This window comes from Peromyscus maniculatus, chromosome 22 (assembly GCF_049852395.1).
Source record: "Peromyscus maniculatus bairdii isolate BWxNUB_F1_BW_parent chromosome 22, HU_Pman_BW_mat_3.1, whole genome shotgun sequence".
NCBI classification, from domain to species: domain Eukaryota; kingdom Metazoa; phylum Chordata; class Mammalia; order Rodentia; family Cricetidae; genus Peromyscus; species Peromyscus maniculatus.
In genome coordinates, this window is record NC_134873.1 from 27756885 (window position 1) to 27779922 (window position 23038).

At 41.1% G+C, this 23038-nt stretch overlaps 1 protein-coding gene across 8 annotated transcripts in view; it reads left to right on the forward strand.

Moving 5' to 3' along the window:
* The first annotated feature begins 1042 nt into the window (after positions 1-1042).
* Nbas (NBAS subunit of NRZ tethering complex) overlaps positions 1043-23038 on the forward strand; it is a 289617-nt gene continuing 267621 nt past the window's right edge. For 4 of the 8 annotated variants that reach the window (XM_076559874.1, XM_076559876.1, XM_076559875.1 and 1 more), the window contains exons 1-8: positions 1312-1518; positions 3519-3573; positions 5427-5463; positions 6858-6935; positions 7260-7307; positions 12866-12909; positions 19974-20107; positions 22380-22513. In XM_076559874.1, the coding sequence (XP_076415989.1) occupies positions 20078-20107; positions 22380-22513 (164 nt within the window). In that variant the 5' untranslated portion in view covers positions 1312-1518; positions 3519-3573; positions 5427-5463; ... (2 more) ...; positions 12866-12909; positions 19974-20077. Of the gene's footprint in view, positions 1180-1311; positions 1519-3518; positions 3574-5426; positions 5464-6857; positions 6936-7259; positions 7308-12865; positions 12910-19973; positions 20108-22379; positions 22514-23038 lie in introns of those variants that run through there. The other 4 variants (XM_042267446.2, XM_015995506.3, XM_015995503.3 and 1 more) reach the window with 3 other exon arrangements.

The window sequence follows — 23038 nt, forward strand, 5'->3', positions numbered from 1 at the left end:
AAAGGTATGTGGCTTTGAGCTAATTAAACTTGGAGAGAAATGGGACCCGTTAATCACGCTCTCGTTGTGCCTTTTAATTAAACCACTGCCTAACGTCCAGGGATGGTTATTGTACAGTAAAATTTCTGAAGGGCATCTTGGGAAATTATGCTTCTTTTTAATGCAACACATGTGATCATTCGGGTCACAATTGGCTCTGTTTATAGTGAAGAGCTTTCCACAGAGAGGCATTTGTTCACGAATAAATGAATGAACCCCAATGAGGTAAGTCCCCCCACTCTAGGAATCCTCAAGCTGTCATGTCTTTATTGTCCTCTACACCCTTTCTCAACGTGGCCTCTCTCTATTCACCCTGTCTGTCATCGCTACTCAATTTTTCTATCTATGTCTTTATGCACGGCTGTCCCTTCTAATTTAAATAATCTCTCTCGACCTCTAGTGGATCCAGTTTCTATCTGTAGTTGAAAGTCCACGGCTGGGCATGATAGTGCATATCTGTACTCTGAGCCCTGGGGAGGACTGAGTCTGAGGCTAGTCCATGTTGTAAGGAGATTTCTAGGGCATCCTCTGCTACCTAGCTCACAAGCTCTACCTGATGCAGGAAGTCTCCATCAGACCCTCTGGCCCTCACTAGTTTTTTTTTTTTTTTTTTTTTAGCCCCTAAACACCATTCCTGTGTTACTCAACCATTAGTTTAATCTGTTGATCTGGATAACCCCTTGGTGTATTTAAAGTCCTCTGTCTGAACACTTTCTGTATTAGGGGATGGATACCTATACGATCACCAGCATTTTGGGAGGTACTTGCACCTAATTTTTTGTAGAAACTGACTGGTAAAAAAAGGTTCAGTGACTTGAGTCATTTTAGGCATAGATTTGCACAGAAAGGACCGGGTCCAAGACCTACTTTAGACGTGAACACGGTTATTTTTCCTACCCATAGCATTCCTCTCCAGGAACCAATTAATTCACTCTCTTCCAATCAGCCGCTGCCGCGTCCGGGGGAAGTTTGACCCGCGTGAGATGCCATAGCGCCCCTCCCTCCGCCCCTCTGTTCCCGGCCAACATGGCGGCCTCCGAGTCGGTGCCGGCTTCGAGTCCCGGCTCTGCAGACGAGGAGGAGACGATTCTCTACGACCTGCTGGTCAACACCGAGTGGCCACCCGAGACAGAGGTGCAGGTGAGCCGGGCCCTCCCTGGAGGCGGTCGGCGAGGCGCGGGCGCGTGGCGCGGGGAGCCACGTCGCGGTGCCACGCAGGACGGCGGCGCGGGGATGGCAGCCGCGCTGTCGCCTGGCATCGGCGGGGCGCGCGGGGCTGGGGCTTGCTGAGGGGGGGTGGTGTCTGCGGGGTCAGCCCGGGGTCCGGGGTGGGCTGTCGGTCCTTCCCTCAGGCTGTCGGTCCTCCGGAGCTCGGTGTCACTCTCCTTCCTGAGAGGGAGGGAGTCCTTTCCGGACTTGGCTCTCCTGTGCTCCGTGGCGGGAGAAGTTTCTCAGGACCCTAGACATCTCGACATCTCAGTAAGAGGCGTGTGTGTGTGTGTGCGCGCGTGTGTGTGTACACCGGGTCCCATCTCACTAGCGTGTGTGTGTGTGTGTGTGTGTGTCTGTGTGTGTGTCTGTGTGTGTGTGTACACTGGGTCCCATCTGTCTGTGTGTGTGTGTGTGTGTGTGTGTGTGTGTACACTGGGTCCCATCTCACTAGTAGGTGTGTGTGTGTCTTTGTGTATGCACCGGGTTCCATCTCAGTAATAGGGGTGCATGTGTGTGTGTGTGTGTGTGTGTGTGTGTGTGTGCATGACTGTGTATGCACTGGGTTCCATCTCAGTAATAGGGTGCGTGTGTGTATGTGTGTGTCTGTGTATACCGGGTCCCATCTCAGTAGTGTGTGTGTGTGTGTGTGTGTCTGTCTGTACACCTAGGTCCCAGAGATGAACGTCTTCATGGGACTTCCGCTGTGGAGGAGAGACAACCGACTAGTGGTTGTTTCTCATTACCATGCCCGAAGTGGCCGTCTAAGCAGAATGCCAAGGGAGTGAATGAAGAGAAAGAATCTATGGCTGTTATCCAGTTCTCCTGGAGAGGAAGTTATGGTGTTTGCCAACTTATGGACCCTGGAGTTACTAGTTACCTAGGGAGAGCCTTCTAGTCATGGGGTGAAAAACAGGACTTCAGGACCATTTATTTGACATACGGAGGTCCTGACATGCCTGTGTATTAGGCTCTGGGGAAACAGCATGATCAAGAAGGACCTTTATGCCGGGCGGTGGTGGCGCACGCCTTTAATCCCAGCACTCGGAAGGCAGAGCCAGGTGGATCTCTGTGAGTTCGAGGCCAGCCTGGGCTACCAAGTGAGTCCTGGGAAAGGCGCAAAGCTACACAGAGAAACCCTGTATCGAAAAACCAAAAAAAAAAAAAAAAAAAAAAAAAAAAAGAAGGACCTTTATTAAAGATTCCTGAATCCAGCCCTCTGAGGTCCTTTATCATCTCTCCTGAGTGTTTATTCCGCTTGTCTTGAATTATATCTTGTATGGGCAGAGATCTACATACATTGTTTTTATTAGTTCCTATTTTTATGTGAATGATGTGGACATTTTGTAGATCATGAGATTAAGAGGCTGTTGCTTGCTGCCTTTTAGTTGGATAACGGTATGTTAACACTTCTGAAATGTCTGTAATAATGTCTCAGAATGCTTAGCACTACACATTGATTTAAAAACCAGCTCAGCGTCACTTAGATGGAACCCTCACCGTACTTTGCCCTCTCTCATCTCTCTTGGTTATTGGTTTCTACATCTGTTCACCACCGCTATTGACCCCTTGACTCTGCATCTGATTCACTTTTATATCCCTCCACTGTGCCAGATTGTCTCCCGATGATCTCTTCGTGTTTGCTGAGTGAGCTTCTTCGGGAACAATGTGTCTGTACTTACTGATGTTTTTATTCGTTTTATTCTTGGTAGTAGTTTAATGCGTCTTACCATATGACATATTTGTTATTCTTTATCCTACAGCATGTAGTTTATGATTGTGGAGTCAAATTATTGAATGTAGTAGTTATATATCTGTGTTTTGTTAATAACATTGTCTCCATGGATACACAATAGATAACTGCTTTTCCTCCAAGTTTAGACTGTACTAACTTGTCCACTGGTGAAGTCTTTGTTTGGTAAAACTCTGGCCTTTGTCTGGCCTTGCACATCATAGGCAAGTTCTCCCATTTTGATTCACCTCAGCCCTGCCCCTGGGTTTCCTCATCTTTTTATCGGTGTTTTGATTTGAAAACAGTTTTTAACTTCATTTTTGGGTTCTTCCTGGAATGTACCCATAACTGTCGTTCTCACGCTTACGCCACTGCACACAGTCCAGACGATGTTATTTCAGTCTGGAAGAAGTTTTAAATTACCGGTAGTACTCAATTCTCCCGATATAAGTAAAGAAGTATAAATTTATATGTTGTAAGTATTGCAACCTTCTCAAATGTAAGTTTAATTTAAAAAATTTTTTTTTTTAAATTGTAGCCTAGAGGCAACCGAAAGCACGGGGCATCATTCATCATCACCAAAGCCATCAGAGGTAACTGTGATTCATGCTTTATGATTATATAGTTGGTGGACCGCTTTGTTCTCATTTTACAACTGTGCAGTTTTAGACGGCCTAGTGACTTAAAAGTGTTCTCCTTCGATTTCTGATATAGAACCTGAAGAAGGTAGTTAGCGTACATGTTGTCTGAGCTTATTGCTACAGATGCATCTATGTATGTATGCAGGTTTTCATTCTTACCTATCTTTAATTCAGCTTAGAGCTAATCTATAGCCTAGGCTTAGCCATTATACATGTTGTACATGGATGGTGATGAGTAAGCCCAGTGTAAGTGAGAGACCATTGCAAATGGTTTACAGGGACATTCGGAGAGAATGTCAAAACTGCTCGAATTACAAATTTGGTTAACCATTGATAGACTTGACATATAATAACCAGCAAGGGTCTGAAGAAGAATTGAGCTCCAGCCTTTTTGAGCTATGAGGACTTTATTAATTAATAGTTTAATATAATTCTTCCACCAGACTGACAAGGTAAGTTTTATATTTATTTATACCATATTATGTGTATGTATGTATGTGTGTATATGTGTATGTGTGTGTCCCTGTGTGTATGTATGTGTACCAGGTATGTGTAGGAACCTATCGAGGTCTGAAGGGATGTAGGATCCCCTGGAGCTGAAGTTACAGGTGGTTGTGAGCCACCATGTGTCTGTTGGGAATTGAACCCAGATCTTAACCACTGAGGCATCTTTCCAACCTCTTACCTTTAAATGTTTTTAGATTTGGAGACTTGTTCACCTTGGTGTTTGGTACTGTGACTACCTGTCTCTCTGGCCTCTAAGGCCATCCTTATGTTGGATTTGAGTTCCTTATGAAGAGAAAATTCAATTAAAAAAAATTGAAAACTTGTGAATTGTAGCTAGAGATTTTCTGCCTTGCCCACAGTCAGGACAAATCTTTGTCACCCGCCAGTCCCCCAGCTGCTCAGACCCAACCAAATAAACACAGAGACTTATATTGCTTACAAACTGTATGGCCGTGGCAGGCTTCTTGCTAACTGTTCTTATATCTTTAATTAATCCATTTCTATAAATCTATACCTTGCCACGTGGCTCGTGGCTTACCGGTGTCTTCACATGTGACTTGTCATGGTGGTGGCTGGCAGTGTCTCTGACTCAGCCTTCCACTTCCCAGAATTCTTCTCCTCCTTGTCCCGCCTATAGTGAATGGCTATGATTTTATATATGTTTGGTATATTCAGTTTTCATTATCACAAATGAAGTTTTGATTTATTTAGAAAAGATATGTAATTGATTAAAATAATTGTAGAAAAATTTGATCATATAAATAACTGCATATCATAATAAAATTTTCTTCATTTTACAACCTAGAGATGATGTTCTTCTTCAGATGTTTCTCCTTGCTCAATACCTAGCTGTGTGCACAGGATTGTGTGTGTGTGTGTGTGTGTGTGTGTGTGTGCGCGTGTGCGCGCGCATGTGATGATATAAAAGTCTTAAACCTGTGTTTGAAATTTTACTTTTCACAGACTTCTCCAGGTGTTACTTATATAGTTGTTACAAAGTTAAAGTTAATATCTTGATTTATATTTTATATTTTATACAAATAGGTTTGTTTTAAAGAGCAATCTACCATGATTCCTAGTAATGATTTGATTAAGGCTTCTTAGATTAAATTTAGCATCTCAAACCATTTTTAAAATTTGTAGTTGGGAACTATTTCATGTCTTGAATAACATAAACTTGGACTTTAATATAAACAAGTAGATGATCTTATAAAAATTATAGTGTTTAGTAGATTGGTCTCATTTTGCAAATCGTTTGCAAATGATTGCTAAAGGACCACTGTTTCTTTTTGTTACAGATCATCTGTTATTTTTGCGTCAGTACATCTGGTACAGGTAAGCCTTCAGTTCTTATAAAGATTACCATCTTCTGTGATTTAAGGTTTTGATTATCAGATTAAGGTGGAGATGTTCACATTCAGGTAAACCTTTTTTTTTTTTAATGTATCTCAGGAAATGCAAGCTTTGGAAATGTGTTTCAATTTGTGGTTGCCTTTTCATTTTTTTAATGGTGTGTTTGAAGAACTGAAGTTTTTTTTAAATTAATTAATTAGTTAATTAATTTTACATCCTGTCCTCAGCCTCCACTCCCCATTTCCCTCAATCCACCCCTCCTCTGTAATTGCTCACAAAGGGGTAGGCTTCCCGTGGCAAACCTGGTCTTTAGATAGGCATTTCACAGAATTTCGTGTAAGCTGATGATGTCTCAGTACATTCATTAGTTCTTGTTCCCTTAGTCAGTATTGATCATATTCTCGTGACTTCTGATTCCTCTAAAGAGTGCCCTCCACCGCATAGGAAACACCCCTGTGTTGAATGTGTGTCTTGTTTATGTTAAAGAGCATTTTTGTTCTTATTGTTGCATCTACTCTGTGGTCAAAAGTTGAGTTGCTGTGCGGTAGGTCTTCAGATTTTACTTCTTGTGGTTTTTTTTTTTTTTTTTTGGTTTTTCGAGACAGGGTTTCTCTTGTGTAGCTTTGCGCCTCTCCTGGAACTCACTTGGTAGCCCAGGCTGGCCTCGAACTCACAGAGATCCGCCTGCTTCTGCCTCCCGAGTGCTGGGATTAAAGGCGTGTGCCACCTCCGCCGCCCGGCTTTTTTTTAATTTTTATTTATTTATTTATTTTTTTTTGTGGAGCTTGTGTGTTTTTTAATTCTGTGAGTGTTGTTATGTTCAGCCATGAAGCAGATTTTCAGCTTCAAAAAGGACAGGGACATAAGTAATCTGATAACATGATATATTCAGCATTTAGCAATGTTCTCTGACTTTTTAATAGACTTATTAATTGCATGTTGCTTTCTCCTAACCTTAAACTTAACAGTTCTAGAGATAAGATAGTCCTAAAATAGAGACCTTTGATCACTTGTGGAACTATTTGCTCAGTGTTTTTTTTTTTCCCTTTTATTCTGTGTGTGTGAGTGTGCATGTGTGTGATGTGTTTGTTTTTGTTCGTTTTGATTCTCAAGGATGTGGGGTGCAATAGGATAAAGGTGTTTGAGGAAATGGGCCACTGTGGTCTTTGTACGGGCTGTAAGTACACCATCGGGTGTTCATCTCCTATTTCTCATGAACATTTCGTGTATCAAATTAGTAGTTTTTGGATTTAGGTTTACTAATATTCAGCTTTTACATTCTGATATCAACCCTCTCTCTAAAGGCACAGTTTTTCCTTACTCACATAGGATTATCATGGTTTGATGTTAAGCTAGCTGATGTGTTGTGTTTTCAGCCCTGCTCCGTTTTTGCTTCCTGATGGACTGGTTCGATTGGTCAATAAGCAGATAAATTGGCATTTGGTTCTTGCAAAGTAAGTGTGTGTAAAATTCACTCCAAACTCTCCTATTTTTATTTTCTCCTAAATCTCGATACAGACATGGACTTTGGGGTCACTGTGGCTTTCATTCTTGGTTTGTATTAAATTTCCTTTGTTACATATGGTCATTGTGGCTGTAACATATTAAGTTGTATTGAATACTTTTCTATGATTTTGTACCTGTATATTCATTTAATTGATAAGTCAAAAGGCAGAGAATGGCAGTAAAACTTTGAAAAACTGATTGTGAAATAATTCCATCCATGCTGGAGACTCAAATACTCACACCAGGATTTCTTTTTCTTTCCTCCCATGAAGCAATGGCAAGCTTTTGGCTGCAGTTCAAGACCAGTGTGTGGAGATCAGGTAATGGTTAACGTTGGCCATATGGAAGATTTCTTTTGAGGAAAAACACATTCCTTGTACATAAGAACTATGGTTTTAAATCTTTTTAAAGGTGGTATGTTTGAAGGGTGTTTACTGTTAAATCAGTTTTGTGAAGTATCGAAGACTAACTTATAAATGATGCTCTCTCAGCATAGTTTGCTCATCTTTATACTTCCAATTACTCTGCTGGCTCCTGAGAAGTGGTATTTTCTTGCTGCATGAAGAGAATATTCTAGAAGTCTGGAAGTAACTGTTGTTTGACTAGTTACTGATGGATCAGCTAATTAGACCAGTGTGAGATGTCTCAAGATGTAAAACAGAGCAGGGCAGCTTTGCAGTAATGGCACAGATGTGTGGGTGTAGGTCTGTGAATGGCCACGGTGACGTGGGTACTGGAGAGCTGTCTGGTTCCTACTCTGTACATTCAACGATTCTATATGCTCATCTGAAATATACCTTGACAGGTTGGAGAGACGGCTCAGGGGTTAAAACTGCTTATTGCTCTTGCAGGGGACCTGGGTTCTGTTCCCAGCACCTGCATGGTGGCTCACAGCTGCCCCTGGCTTCAGTTCCAGGGATTCTGACGCCTCCTTATGGCCTTTATATGCACACATATGAAGGTTCAAGGCAGGGTTTCTCTGTGTAGCTTTGCGCCTTTCCTGGATCTCGCTTTGTAGCCCAGGCTGGCCTCAAACTCACAGAGATCCGTCTGCCTCTGCCTCTGCGTTGCAAGCTCAGAAGTAGTTGATTTGTTTTGAAATTTGTGTCAACCTGAATACAGCCATTTCTAATATTGAGGGCTCCTTTTCCCATGCAAAGCCTACCTGTTGGTCGTCAAATGTAAGTGAAGGGCTTGGATGATGGCTGAGCAGATAACTTGCTATGCAATCTAGAGGAGTGGAGTTTGGATTTCTAGAACCTGTGTGAAAAGAGGAGTGGGCCTAGTGTCCTGACTGTAATTCCAGTTTCTGCGGTAGGCATCCCCGTAGCACGCCAACTAGGATGGCAGTTGAAACGTGAGCTTGGTTTGAACAGGAGACCCTGTGGCAGCACATAAGCTAGAGACTGATGAGGAAGACACATGCACACATGGTGGACGCGGATGCATACAGACATGCACACCACACACATACAAAAGAAAAGTTAAGGGGAAGAGAGTTAAGAGTACTTAGATACCAGTGGAAGTGCTTTTCTGCTGCTCCAGTGTTCTCGACTAAAAAAGCACCAGCGCCCACTCCGTTACTAGTGCATTGGTGGCACCGGTGCCCACTCAGTTACTAGTGCATTGGTGGCACCAGTGTTCACTCAGCTGCTGTCACATTGGTGTTCGTTTTCCACCGTCATAGACTTTTTCTTCCCTTGTGTGCAAGCAGAACTGGATTCCCTCAGCTTTTTGGAAGAGTGGGAAGGTCTCTCCCTGTCTGGCACTGGCTTCAAGTGGGAAGGCTTCCTGAGTCCTGTCAAGCCACCAAGGGAATAATGATGCAGTGGTGACAGTCTTTCCATGCCAACCCGATGTGGCTCTGTAGGTCCCTCCGTGCTGTTGTTGGCAGCATCATTATGCGTCCGTTTGCAGTATTTGAATTGATACCGTTAGTAGAGTGGATAGAATCTCCTGTTCCATTTGTGGTGGTTTTGTGAAGTGTTTTGAGAAACAACCTCATAGTATATACCTGACTTATAAACAGCAGTCAGAGAACAATATTCACTTTTTCCATGAGAAGAGAAGATAAAGTGATTTTTGATATAAGAGTCAGGGCATGTATGTGCGATCAAGATACCTAGGTCCGAGAGGGAGAGCTTGGAACTTGCTGATGAAAATTTAGAAGAAAAAATAGTTTGCAAAAGCTTTATAATGCACCCAAACTTTGGTGTGAGATCAGCTCCACCAGGAAGCCTGTGAGGGCACACTGTGGGGCTCCTCACACCGTAACACCAGTACCATTGAGCACTTACAGTTAGTCTTAGTGAGTTAATGCCAGCGCTGGGTGTTGTAAGTACTCATGTTAATTCACGACATTCTGGCAGGTCTGAGAGGTTCTGGAGATTTTCCTCGGCTTTAGAAACGAGGAGCTGGGACCTGTGGTTAAAATGACACACGCAAACATTCAAGACCCGTTGTAGCGTCAGGTTTCGTGCTGTGTGTTTCAGCCATGCTGTGCTTTGGTATAGATGCTGTGTGTCCCCCTCATGATTTGCACCTCTGTTTTCTATGGCTCCAGTATGTGCCATTTACTAGGAGTAAATAGTGTGAATGAGGTCTGGAGTCTGCAGCTCTGATTATATTTTATTTTCTTTATAGCTAGGGATAGTCTCTTTTTCTCAGTATGATATATTTCCACAAATATTGGGCTGGAGATGTAGCTCAGTGGTAGAGCTCTTCTCTACCCAGGGCAGAGCCCCAGGTTCAATCCTGTCCCCTCAAAAAAGGTCACTCCCCACTTGTCCATTTCCATGAACGTAACAGGAGTTCCTAGTCCACATGTGATAAATAATGTGGTCTTTGCCAGTGGAATAGGAAGAACAGATGCTAAGAGGGAATTATGGGGGTGTAGCTTTGCTCAGAGTTGCTGTTTAGTTGTTTTTGTTTTGAAAGAATATAAGCATGTCTTGACTTTGCAGTAACCTAAAAAGAAGTCTTTTCTGGTAAATGAGGAATAACTAGCAAAGGAAATCCCCAAAGTAAAGTATATGGTTGAGTATAAAGTGTATATAGTGATTGTCCTAGAGTTTTTCTTTGAGATAGGCTCTTTCTGTGTGATCTCAGCTGGCCTAGAACTTTTAATCCTCCCTGCCTCTGCCTTCTCAGTGCTGGGATTATGGGTGTGTGCCACCATGTTGGGCTGTTTTTGAAATTTAAAGGCACTTGCTCTTCCTGTTCTGTGTACAGTCTGTCTACAACAGTGATGAACACACGTGTCTTAATTATTTCAGACATTGCTGAGACACAATACCTAACCAAACTGATTTAGGATGGGAGTTTATTCTGACTTACAGGAGATGCAGCCTGTCAGCTGGGAAGGCACGGTGGCAGGAGCGGGAAGCAGGCTGCTCATCAGTAGTCAGGGAACAGGGAGAGGACAGGAAGTAGGGCTGGGCTGTAAGACCTCCAGGCCTTCCTGCCGTGGTCACTTCCCGCAGCAAATGTCCACCCACTAAAGGTTCCACAGCTTCCCCAAAGAGCCCCCGGCTGGGGACTAAGTGGTCAAGCACATGGGCCTATGGGGGGCATTTCCTGTTTAAACCACAGCAATGCACATTGTGAGGTTGGCTCAGTAGCAGGTGTAGTAACACTGAGTAGGTGTTTAATGACTATTTCTTGATTAGTTCCTAGTGTGGGAGTTGATGCAGTATCTTAGGTCATTATTCGCTGTCAGGAAACCATTGTGAAGAGGCAATGGTTCCTGAGAAAAGAGACATGCAAAGCTGAAGCAGTGTAAGTTTTGAGAGGTAGCCCTGCTTGTTGCTTTCCAGTGTTACTGTTGTGGTAATTGCTGTCAGTCATTGACTATGCTGTCCTTAACTTGCTTGTGCTAGGGGCTGACTTTGGATAAAATAACAATGTGTGAGTTACTCTTTAATTTGCATTTTGGCAGCAGTTACGGATTATAAGTGGTTAATATGTTTCCTTTATTTCTTAAATAGTGAAGTAGTAATTCCATGTGGTTATGGGCTGCTGTTAATATGGGAACTAATCATAAGCCGTGAAAGGACCCAACAAAGACATGAAGAGAGAAAATGTGTAAATATTCCTACCCCACATTTGCTTTCCTAAAGGGAATAAAGTATGTTGTTTTAGCAAAACCGTTATGTCCATCCCACTTTGCTCTTCCCCAGCAAAACAGCTGCACTCATCACATTAAGGATGGATGCAATGTGGATTTACTGACGTCTCCTTTAGTGTGCTCTAGCTGTGTGAGGCGCTGCCATCCCCTTATTTAAAGGGAAGGGCACGCTCATGCTTTGTCCCAGTCACTGAGATTGAGTTGGAATCAGCTTCGTTTCAGAGAGAGCTCTTTCTGTCTCATTCCTTTTGGGAGCCAAGCAGTGTGTTGTCTCGGATATTTATCTCTGTATTTACATCTGTAGTTATAGCATAACAGTATTTGAAAAATGGCTAAAATATTAAAAATTTTGTGCTTAGTAGTCCCTCTAGAAAATATAGTTAAATAGAAAAAAAGAATTAGAAATTGCCTTCTTTTTTTTCTATTAAGAAAATTTTTTTATTCATTTTACATACCAACACAGATCCCCCTCTTCCCTCCTCCTGCCCCCCAGCCTTCCCCTCCAACCCACCCTCCCTCCTACAAGAAAGTAAGACCTCCCCTGGGGAGTCAGCAGAGCCTGGTACATTCAGCTGAGGCAGGTTCAAGCCCCTCCCCCTGCATCAAGGCTGTTCAAGGTGTCCCTCCATAGGTAGTGGGCTCCAAGAAGCCAGCTCATGCACTGGGAATAGATCGTGATCCCACTGCCAGGGGGAAATTACCTTCTTGACTATCCAGCTTATTTACTATTAATGTTTTGACATATGTTCTTTGAAACTTGTCTTTCTGTGTGTGTGTGTGTGTGTGTGTGTGTGTGTGTGTGTGTGTGTGTATGTCTCATAAGTGGATAATATTGTTTATTCTATTTGATGCCAACTTATGAATTACTTTTGTGATTTATAAATTTAATTTACACTTTAAAATTTATAACACTTTTTTTCCTGGGTAACCTTTGAAATTAATCTATTATGAAATTGTTCCATGTCAGGTATAGTAATTGCATAATATTTCATTGGATGTGCACAGCAAAATTTAATTAATCTTCTTATACTTGATATATTTTTCTTCTTTATAAATTGGATTGCATTAGTTTCCTTGATAACTATATAAATCTGTAATTATTTCCTGGGAGTAACTTTATAGAAGTGAAATTGCTTGGTCAAGTCCTATAGATATTAAAGTTTTAGGTAATTGTTTTTAAATTATGTTCTTGAGAGTTCACCAGTTTTCATTTTGAACATAGTTTGTGCTAATTATACTACTATGTTCTGTGTCTCAGGACTATAGATTGTAAACAGGTCACTGGTTCATGTATTATAAACTGTTTAGGTTATGGGATTTATTAAAGTAGACATTATATACCTCTTTTTCTTTGTGATCAGACTTTGTAATATGCTGCACATTAGTGGTTCTTAACTGGTGTCAGCGTGTGGAGCTTTGGTCAATCTTCTGACCTGGGTCCCATCCTAGATTGATAGAGTCAGATCCTGTGGGCCTGTGGTGCTGACGTTCCTGCTGCATCCTAAGATCGTGTTTACGCACACTTGCACTGTAGCGCAGTGTTCCTGCTCCAGTGCCATTTCTGTAACGAGAAGATTGTTGTTAATGAAGGAATCCAGTTTGAGACACTCAGCCACCCAGCTCTGTGACAGAAGGGATGACCTACTATCATATATAGGTGTTGTCTAGACCATATGTCTCAGGTGTTTCATAGACTTACATGTCAGTGTTCTTAGGGTAAAATTATTGTTTTTCTTTCTTATATATTTGTAGGTCTGCAAAAGATGATTTTACATCAATTATTGGGAAATGTCAAGGTAAGAGTTTCCAAAATATTGAAATATGAAAATTTAGAATTTGTTGTGGTTTACAGAAAATGTTTCCGTAAAGTTTGAATAGATATTCCAAAAGTGTTTACTAGTAAGATCTTTTTATGACTTTATTAAACTCATTTAACAAATTATAATTGTTTATTATTTAATCCTTAAATATTTTGATTTAAAATATATACTTTTTAGGACTTTGAAACTTAAATTGTGTTTTAAAATATTCAAGGCTATTTTGGGGGGAAAGAGTATTAGTAAGTACTGTAGTCTTTTATTTTGGAATCAGCACAGGGATAAATAGTTATAAGTTCAAAGTTGTTCAGATAAAAAACAATGAAAAAGTTTGGGATTTGATCTTTCTTACTAGCTCTTCTAAGTTCAGTATTAGATATTTTGTTTTATTGACAGAAAGCTAACACACTCTGGCCTCATTTGCATTATCTGTAATATGTACATAATTTTTAAATATTAAGTTCCAGAGAAATTATGAGTTAATGTATGTACGACTTTACATAGTGGTGCATGATAGCTACTTAGGGAATGCTAAACAGTAACTATTCGGTACTACGACTGTGGATTGCTTCTGACTGTGGAACATGGTTCTTATTTTGTAACTCAGGTCATTCTTACCCTAGCTGTCTGTCTTAGTCAGGGATACCATTGCTGTGATGAAACACCATGACCAAAGCAATGTGGGGAGGAGCGGGTTTATTTGACTTACACTTCCACTGTTCATTCTCAAAGGAAGTCAGGACAGGAACTCAAACACGGCAGGACCCTGGAGGCAGGAACTGATGCAGAGGCCATGGAGGGGTGCTGCTTACTGGCTTCCCATGGCTTGCTCACCCTGCTTTCTTACAGAACCCAGGACCACCAGCCCAGGGATAGCACCACCCACAAATGGGCCGGGCCCTCCCCCATTGATCACTAATTAAGAAAATATCCTACAGGCTTGCCTACAGCCCAATCTTATGGAGGCATTTTCTTCATTAAGGCTCACTTTTAGCTTGAGTCAGGTTGACCTTGAAACTAGCCAGCACAACATCCTGGGAGAGTTTTTTGGCCGGGTGTCCTGTGTTGTAGTGAAAGTCTGTGTACAGATTTCTCAGCCCCACGGTACCTTCTTCCCAGGACACAGTTCCTTCTGCCACACAGCTGCTGTTTGTACAGTGCAGTAACTGCCTCTGTGAGGGCAAGGAGCAGCTCTTTCTGCAGACCTTTCCTCTGCGCTCCCTTCCTCAGCCTTCGTGGTTCTCTGCTACTCGCCTGCCTGTATAACAACCTGACTCCCTTTTCCCTACTTAGATTATGTGCGACTTTTCTAATTGCTATGACAAAAATATTTGATCAAAAGAACTGAAGGGAGAGAGCATTTATTCTGGCTGGCTCAGGTTTTACAGCCCATCATGGAGGCAGGAGTGTGTGACCACTGGTTCCTTTGGCTAATAGTCAGGGACAGAGAGAGGAGAGTGGAGGCAGGGAGAGGACTTAAGGTTCAAGGCCCCCCTCATTGATCCACTTCCCTTTGCATGACTCCACTTTTAAAACATCTGCAACTTCTCAGATAGTACCACACCTGGGACCAGATGTTCAAATACATGAGTTTGTGGGAATATCTCACAATCAAACCATAACGGATTGTAAACTCTTTGAAGGCAGGGCTCCTCTTTTACTCAGTGCTAAAAAAAGATGAATAGTGCTTAGCATGCTTCCCCACACATGGTAGTTACATACATGTCTAGTGTTTAGCATGCTTCCCACACATGGTCCCCTCACATGGTACTTGCATACATTTCTAGTGCCTAGAATACTTCCCACATATGGTAGTCAAAAGAATTTTTTTTGACTCTGTTAAGTTGGTAATATGTGGGAACTAGTGAAATGGTTTTTATGAATGAGTGTGTGTTTGTCTGTTCTTGGCTAATTTTGGAAATTTTTGAGAGTAAGTGTATATTTATGTTATGTTTTGTATACTGTAGTACATATGTACAGTTTTGAATCATTGTCAGTCATGCTTTGAATTGCTCTTGTGTCCAGTGTGTATACAAACTGCATTAGGACTCTGTGCATTGATAAGCCCTTTCTGTGGAGTAGCCTTTCCAAGATAAGGAGGAGCAGTGTTTGGATGCTGACTGTCAACTTGGAACTCAGATGTATGCTAAATCACTCTATGTTCTTCCCTCAGCAGTAGTTGCTAGATGAGGTCAGTTCTGAAGAAGGACCAAGAAGTCTACCGAAGAGTCACGTGGCTGTTCAGTTACCTGTTTGCTGGTGCAGCTTTCTTTCTGGCTGAAGGTTTAGGGAGTCGAGATAGGCTTCTTTGAGCATGCTCAGTGATGGAATGCTCCTGACATACAGGGAGTGCCCTTTTGAGTGTTTGCAGGAGGCACCTGCTCTTAGCCAGTAGGTAAACTGAAAAGCCACGAATTAACATGAAAATAGGACGCTTAACTGTTCTGTATTTCATACATATTATATTTGTTAGAGTTTTTTAGTGCGTACAGTTAATGTGGCAGCCTAGATGAGATAATGCGGTGAGAACTAATGGTTTATTTTGTTGGCTTCTGAGTGTGGGAATTTATGACCTTAATGCTGCATTAATGGCTTCTCTCCATTTCGCATAATGCAAGGCAATCATCATTTGCTTATTATTTGACTCATCTTTATGGGAATCACTCCCATATGCCAAATGATATTTCATGTGTGTGCTTGGAGAAGAGGAGCCAGATTGTTGTTAATGCATTTTTGAGACTCCATATTGCAGAGTCTGCAAACTGAAATAGGAGCTATTTGGTTCCACTTTGATATTTTTCAATTATTGTTTTATAAAAGATAGGCCATTTGAGAATGTTTGAAATGTGGATTGGAAGTTGTTTGGCTCTGTTTGCCAGACCATTGATGGTAATTCAGTCTTCTTTTTCTGTCATAAAAATAGCGGATGGGATTAGACTTTTGAAGAGCTGTTGGGTTGAGTTTTTCATTTTTTCCTACTGTAGGAATGCTGAGAGACCATTGGCCTTCCATTGAGAGGTGGGCGGGCTTATGGCTCCTGATTGCTTCTTCCCAAAGCCTCATCAGCTTACTGTTAGACGCTGTGCAAGCATGATATTTTAAATGACACAGTCATCAAAATATTGTACCTATGTTCACGAGGGATATAGGTATGGACTTGTTTTCACGCCCTTCTGGCTTTATAGTTGGATAGTGCTGGTCTGAAAATAGGAGAGGGTGTTGTTGCTTTTTTATTTTCTGAAGAGTTTGCATAGAATCTGAATTATTTCTTTCTTAAATGCTTTATAGAATTCATGAAAGAAGTTGGCTTTTTTTTTTTTTTTAAGCAGGATTGAATTCAGTTTTAGAAACAGATGTTAAAAACCTTTACAGTTTTGGCTTTTGCATGAAATCTTTCTTTGAATCATGCAATTCATAGCTATAAACTTGTTTATAACATTCTATTTTATATTCTCTATCACTACTTTATTATCCACTGGATCTGTACTGATATCCCTTTGGTTGTTTCTGATATTTGTAACTTACACCATTTTCTCTTTCTCTTCACTCAAGGCCAGAATTTTGTCAGTTTGCTAATATTCTTCAATAATAAAAATTTGGTGGTTGATTTCTTTTTTGTTGTTTATTTTCTTTGAGTTTTGCCTTTATCATTTTTCCTTCTGCATACAGAGCTTACGTTGCTTTCATTTTGCTAGGTGGAAGATGGAAATTTAGATAATCAATTTCAACCCCCCCCCCCCGTTTGTTTGTTTGTTTATTTATTTATTTATTATCTTTCTTATTTGAAGCAGGGTTTGCTACTCAGCTCAGGTTGGCCTAGGGCTTACCGTTCTCTTCATGTTCTTATTTAATATATGTGCCTGACTGGGATCATTTGATTGGATTTTACCTTTTTCATACTCTAAATATTTCTGTCACTTCACTGTAATGTTTAGAGCATTTATGTTTAGCACGGTTATTGATTTGGTTAGGATTAAATCTGTCTATTCTGCTTTTCTCTTTGCTCCATTTATGATGGGCATCCTAGCTTGAAATTTATTATTTTATTTATTTTAATAATAAGTGTGATAACATAGTTGTAACGAATTCAAGTAATACAGGGAAGTAGAAAAAGTAATTCCTCTATTTTAATTTACATTCTTTTTAGGTATTTAAATTAACACCTTAAAATAACCCTTTAGTAATCTTGTGTTTGGCTTTTTGGATTGGCTTTTTAGAAAATGGGGTAAGATCATGCAATGTATTTAGCTTTCTTCTATTTACTGTGTTGATAGTGTCCCACTTCTTAAATTAGCTGCTTGATTTCGTTAGCCGGTCTCAGTCTGTGGCTCCGTCTCCCCCAGGACGCACTCTGGCAGGCTTCCTGCCTTAGCTCCTTCAGTGTCTCTTTTCTGGGTGCCAGCCTTACCTGCTTGTTAACTTATGTTCTCGTCATTGTGTCGTGTGACCAAATATGTCGATGGAAACAACGTGGGATGAAGATGGGGTGGCTACCTTGGCAGCTTGATGGGATTTAGATGAGCTCATGGGTAGATGTCTGAGAGTGCCTGTTAGGGGGATTCCAGAAATGGTTAACAAAGGAGGGAAGTCCAGGGATAGCAGTGCCGAATAGGACATGTTCTCTGATTTTTAAGGACATAAGAGACCCATGGACAGACAGTGATGTAAGCTACATAATATGATGTGGTAAATACTTCAAAAGAATTTGTGCTCAGCATATGTGGTGTGCACAGAGAACACTGTCAACTTTGAAGAGTGTCAAGGAAGGAGAAATGCAATGTCTAGAGAGACAGTGCAGTGTGTGGAAGACACAGGCTTGCTTATTTCCCAGGGGGTGAGGTCAGTGTTAAGGACGTCATGGAGGAAGTGATGGAGGGGAAGTTAGAACGCCATGGTGGGGTCTTTTGTGTATATGGAGAAGTCAGTACTTGTGTTGTTAGGAACAGAACCATCAGGGATTTTAGGGCAGCAGGAGGATGTGGTCTGTTTGTCTTCCTACTTGAAGAGTTGTTACCTTTGGAAAATGCCAAGCAGGGAAGAGAGGAGAGACGCACGTGACGTGCGGCGAGTAGTGACAAGGACCCTACTTACTGTAAGAGTCAAAGCAAGAGGAGCTGAGGCCTGGCCACAGTGGCAACTCAGAAGGCCGCATGCTCTTTGTAACTTAGTCCCCATCGATAAACATGGCCTCATCTCACCTGCCCCGCTGTCCTCTCTCTGGAGCCACCTTTGTGCTCTCCGATTTTGTGAGATCAGCTTTGTAAGATTTCATTGTACAGTACTTGTCTGTGGGCCTGCCTCATCTCTCTGAACATAAAGACCTCCATCCCTCCTTGTTGATATGGACGATGGGACTGTGTTCTGTTCATGGCGGGAGAGTATTCTGTTATGCACATGTGTATGTCAGATTTTACTTACCTGTCCTCACTTGATAAACACACTTTCTGTTTCATGGCTGTTGTAAATAGTGAAGTAACAAACACGGGAGCCTAGATGTCTCGTAGACATGCTGATCGCATTTGCCTTGGAGATAATAAGGAATGAGACTTCAGGGTCCTATGGAAGATTTACTTGTGATTTTAAATCGATTGCATATGGTTTTATTAGGATTATTAAGACATTTATTATCAAAATCTTAAAATTTTATGATTAAGAATAGCTCTTGATTCATCTGCCTTAATATATATGTCTACTTGTGACCCTTATATGTCTGAAAAATTTACATGTCCCCAGGTATATAGATAGATAAAATAGGTCTGCAAATAAAATTTTACTGAAAAAAAGCATACAAAATGTATTTAAAGATATTTTTGGTATATGTGTGTGTGTGTGTGTGTGTATTTATATATAATCTTACCTTTATTAAAGAGGAAAACAACCCTTCCTACTAGTGAGAGAGATGTGCTTGCTTACGTGGCACTGCACAATGTCAAGCATCTTTAGTGTTTTGCAGAGTTTGATTGACACTTTGATTTTGAGAATATGCTTCACATAAATGCATAATCCCAAATGGCAAAAGTGTGTTTAAAACCATTTAGAAATTGTGGGAAGTTGTGTCCTAATTCTAAACTGAAATTCTTCTGAGCGGTTTCTCAAGCCATCAACTCAGCTAGCATTTTTAAAACCAAACATTCTAACACAGTACAGTCCAAATATTTGATAAATGTTGAAAAAATGATAGGAAAATATTAAAAGTCTTTGTTTTCTGTAAATAAAATATGTGTTATATATGTATAAAAGCAGAAAATTTTGTATGTATAGTAAAGAGGCTAGTTCATTAAATAGTCGTTTTTGAGTGAGGATTTCAGGTAGTCTTCCTGGGTGTTGTATGGTCTGACATGTCGTGCATCTGCCAAGTGCATGTGCTGTGTGCTCAGAGCCGTACTGCAGCTAGGGAGTACAGTATGGGTGAGCTCTGCCGTAGGTGCACTTCAGATTTATTATGTGTTTGATTTGGAATTGATTTTTGGTCATTGTGTGTCCAATATCTTTTTATCATTCTCAACTTTTCCTTGACTCCCACAGTTAGATTTCAGTTTAAGAACTTGGGCTCTGGGCTTTTGATTACTCTCAATTTCATAAGTATCTTGAGTAGTTTATTCTTGAGCCCTTAGTAGTCTAGGGCATGTTCAGGATTTATCAGAGCTCTGGCCTCAGTCAGCTGCTTTGCTTATGAAGTAATGGAGCCAGCGTTTGCCATGGTTTGTGTCTTGAAGTAGGTTTCTGGGAACTGTTGTGTTAACTGAAGCATTAGATGACCTTTCTTTTTTTGGTTTTTTTTTTTTTTTTTTTTTTTTTTTTTTTTGAGACAGGGTTTCTCTGTGTAGCTTTGCGCCTTTTCTGGAACTCACTTGGTAGCCCAGGCTGGCCTCGAACTCACAGAGATCCACCTGGCTCTGCCTCCCGAGTGCTGGGATTAAAGGCATGCGCCACCACCGCCCGGCTAGATGACCTTTCTAAATACTGACGTTAGCTGCAGTCATTAAAACTGTTAGCTCTCTTTATTACATATTGTTTAAAACACTCTTTTCTTTTTGTTCTAGTTCCAAAAGACCCAAGGCCCCAGTGGAGACGGGTGGCCTGGAGCTATGACTGCACGCTCCTGGCCTACGCCGAAAGCACCGGGACTGTCCGAGTGTTTGATCTCATGGGAAGTGAGCTCTTTGTCATTTCCCCGGTATGTGTGCATTTTAAATCATTGCCACCCCGTCCCCGTGTGTGTTTGTGTGTCTTCTGTGTATACCGTGGCAATGGATGAGTGTGAAGAGAGGCGGAATTCAAGTATAAATGAGAATATTAAGCTATGATCTAAAATACTTACCATCTAGTTAGATACTTATAGTCATGTAGTTTTTATTCTTTGTATTTGTTAATGCACTTTGTAGGTGTACTCCATTTTATGTCAAGAAATGAACAGAAATGATGAAACTCTTAAGATCAGGGAATGTCTGAAGTAATTGAGTTTATTGAGTCACAATAGAGACCATCAAAGGACCAGGTCCAGAGAAATGTTTCCTGTCTTTCAAGAACAAGGCTCTGTATGCCAGTTAGAGACTGTCTCCTGTCTCAGAGTGAAGAGTTGTTTGGTAGACTTAGGAGAAAGAAGGCACTGTTTACAGTGGACCTACATCACTGTAGAAAGGAGATGGGATGACGTGAAGCCGGGAAGCTGAGGATGTGAGGACCGTCTGTAAGGAGAAGCAGTCGTTGTTTATGGATTGACTGGCTGAACAGTCAAGCAGCCTTGCGTGTGGGCCTGGTGGTTGGTCCTGATGGGATTTAAGTCAGGGTTTCAGCATGAACAGTGTGTTGGTCTTTTGCTTTCCTTTTCCCTATTACTCCCCCCCCCCCACACACACATCTTCTGCCCTCGAAATTATACGTAGGAGATCCCAGTTTTTCTTTTATGATGGTATAGATTGTTGATAGGCTATCGTGAGGGAAGAAGTCCCTGGGCTGTGGAAGGAGAAGCCACTTCTAGAGAAGCTGGACTTTGTTACATTAAAAAGTCAGAAATTCAAAGGGAGAGTAGAGAAAAAGTAATAGGGCTGATTGAAGAAGTTAGTGTCGACAGCCAGTGATACAGGGAATGATTTTCCTGAGAAATAACAAGTGGAGACATGGAAAGCATGAACAGAGCTCATATTGTAGAAGTTCCACAAAACCTAACTACGGTTCCAATTACCATCGAACAGGCTAGTGCTGTCCAGTAGGACCGTAATGAGAGTTACCTATGTGGTCAAGTATAATTTCACATTTTCAAGTAGTTGTAATAAGACACATGTGAAACTTATGGGGGCTGTATTATTTAATTACAGTATATCCTTCACATGATCATTTCAACATGTAATCATCATGAAATGTTATGTGGTGTTTTGCATTTTTGCCTTGGTATTAAGTGTGAAATTTTCTATGTGTTTTGATATTTTCTTATTTGTAGACTCTCTTTGTTTGGATTAGGCCTATATGGATGTTTATTGAATAGTTCTAGGTCATGAAGAACTATTTGAAATGTTGGAGACAAAACTTTCATTTTTTTCCACTTTCTTGAATTTAGTTTCTGTGGGCCTGCAAATAAATTTTTACAAGAGACAGATTAACATAATAACATGTTCATTGATACCGGTGTTTTTGCCTGCACGGGGCTTTATAGAAAAGTGAAAACCCAAAGAAACAGTTTGAGCCGGGAGCGTATGTACTGTTTTACAGAGGCTTGTGAAGTGTGGAGATGGGAGCACACGAGAGAAATGGAGTGAGGGCTGCTAGGGTTGGTGCACTGTGGGAAAAGGAGGTGGGGCTGTGTGAAGGACCTAACTCCTCTTTAGAAGGCACACAGACTTATTTTGGCCTGCCTCTTTTTCCTCTGCCTACTCAAGAGGGACACTGTCACTAAGAGAAATTTGTGCCTCATTTTTAAGGAAGGGGAGACTAGAGATCCTTGGCTGTCCATTGATTCTTAGTTGTCTTTAACCTGGAATAGTCTTCATGACAGGATGGAGCATTCCAGTCACGTTCTAGGTGGATACTGTTTGGTATGCCTCCGAAGGGGCTTAGACTTTCAGATCTCCGTCAGCACACTCAGGTGGTTGCTTGATGGAAAGGCTGACATGAGTGTTGCATCCTCCCCTTTGAGTTGCTGAGTAGGCACATGGAAGGTACCTGAAGTCTTTTTCGCATCGACTTAATAATTAATACTTGAAAGCTTATGTCTTGAAAGAGGCCGAATGGTGGCATCTCCTGCTCTTCTTTTTTCTTCTTTATTTTACAGAGAATTCGAATAGAAATGTGCTTTTTAAGTTGAGTCTTTCAAGGAGCCTGCTATGGCTCCTAACTGGTTAGGAGCCTGGTCTAAACTTGGTGTCACAGCCAATGTCTGGGATGTTGTCTAGTTAGGCTTGTGCTAATTTTTCTGCTCTCTCTATAGTAACTTAATTTCCTCCTGTTTTCAGGCGTCTAGCTTTGCTGGTGACTTGAGCTATGCCATTGCTGGGTTGGTATTTTTAGAATACAAAGCAAGTGCACAGTGGTCTGCAGAGCTCTTGGTCATCAATTACCGAGGAGAACTTAGAAGTTACCTTGTCAGGTAAAAATGCATTGGAAGTCATTTTGATATAATGTTTATTTTTCTGATTTAATGTCAGGTATTGATATTTTATACTATGAAAAATTTTATCATGCTATGAAAAATTGCAAGCACATTAGGCACTTTGAAAGACTTGTAGAGTGAATACTCATACATTTGTTTCTTGTGTTTCATAGTGAGTTGGAAACACCAAATGCTTGAGAATGCATGTTATTAAGATTTTTTTTTTGGAGATGAAAGCTGCATACAGTGGGATGCATAGATCTTAATTGTAGCTCCCTGTGAGTTTGATAGGTGCACTAATTTGTACCATTCAGACCTCTATCAAGAAATAGGACATTGTCACCCCACTAGAGAGCTCTCTCCTCCCTCTCTCCTCCCTCCCTCCTCCACATCTACCCATGAAAACTGCCATTTTCAAAAATTTTATTTTTAATCACAAATTAGTTTTGCCCATTGAAACAGTTCACATCAATGGAATTATATAATATACAATCTCTTGCCCAAATCTCATTCATTCAGCTT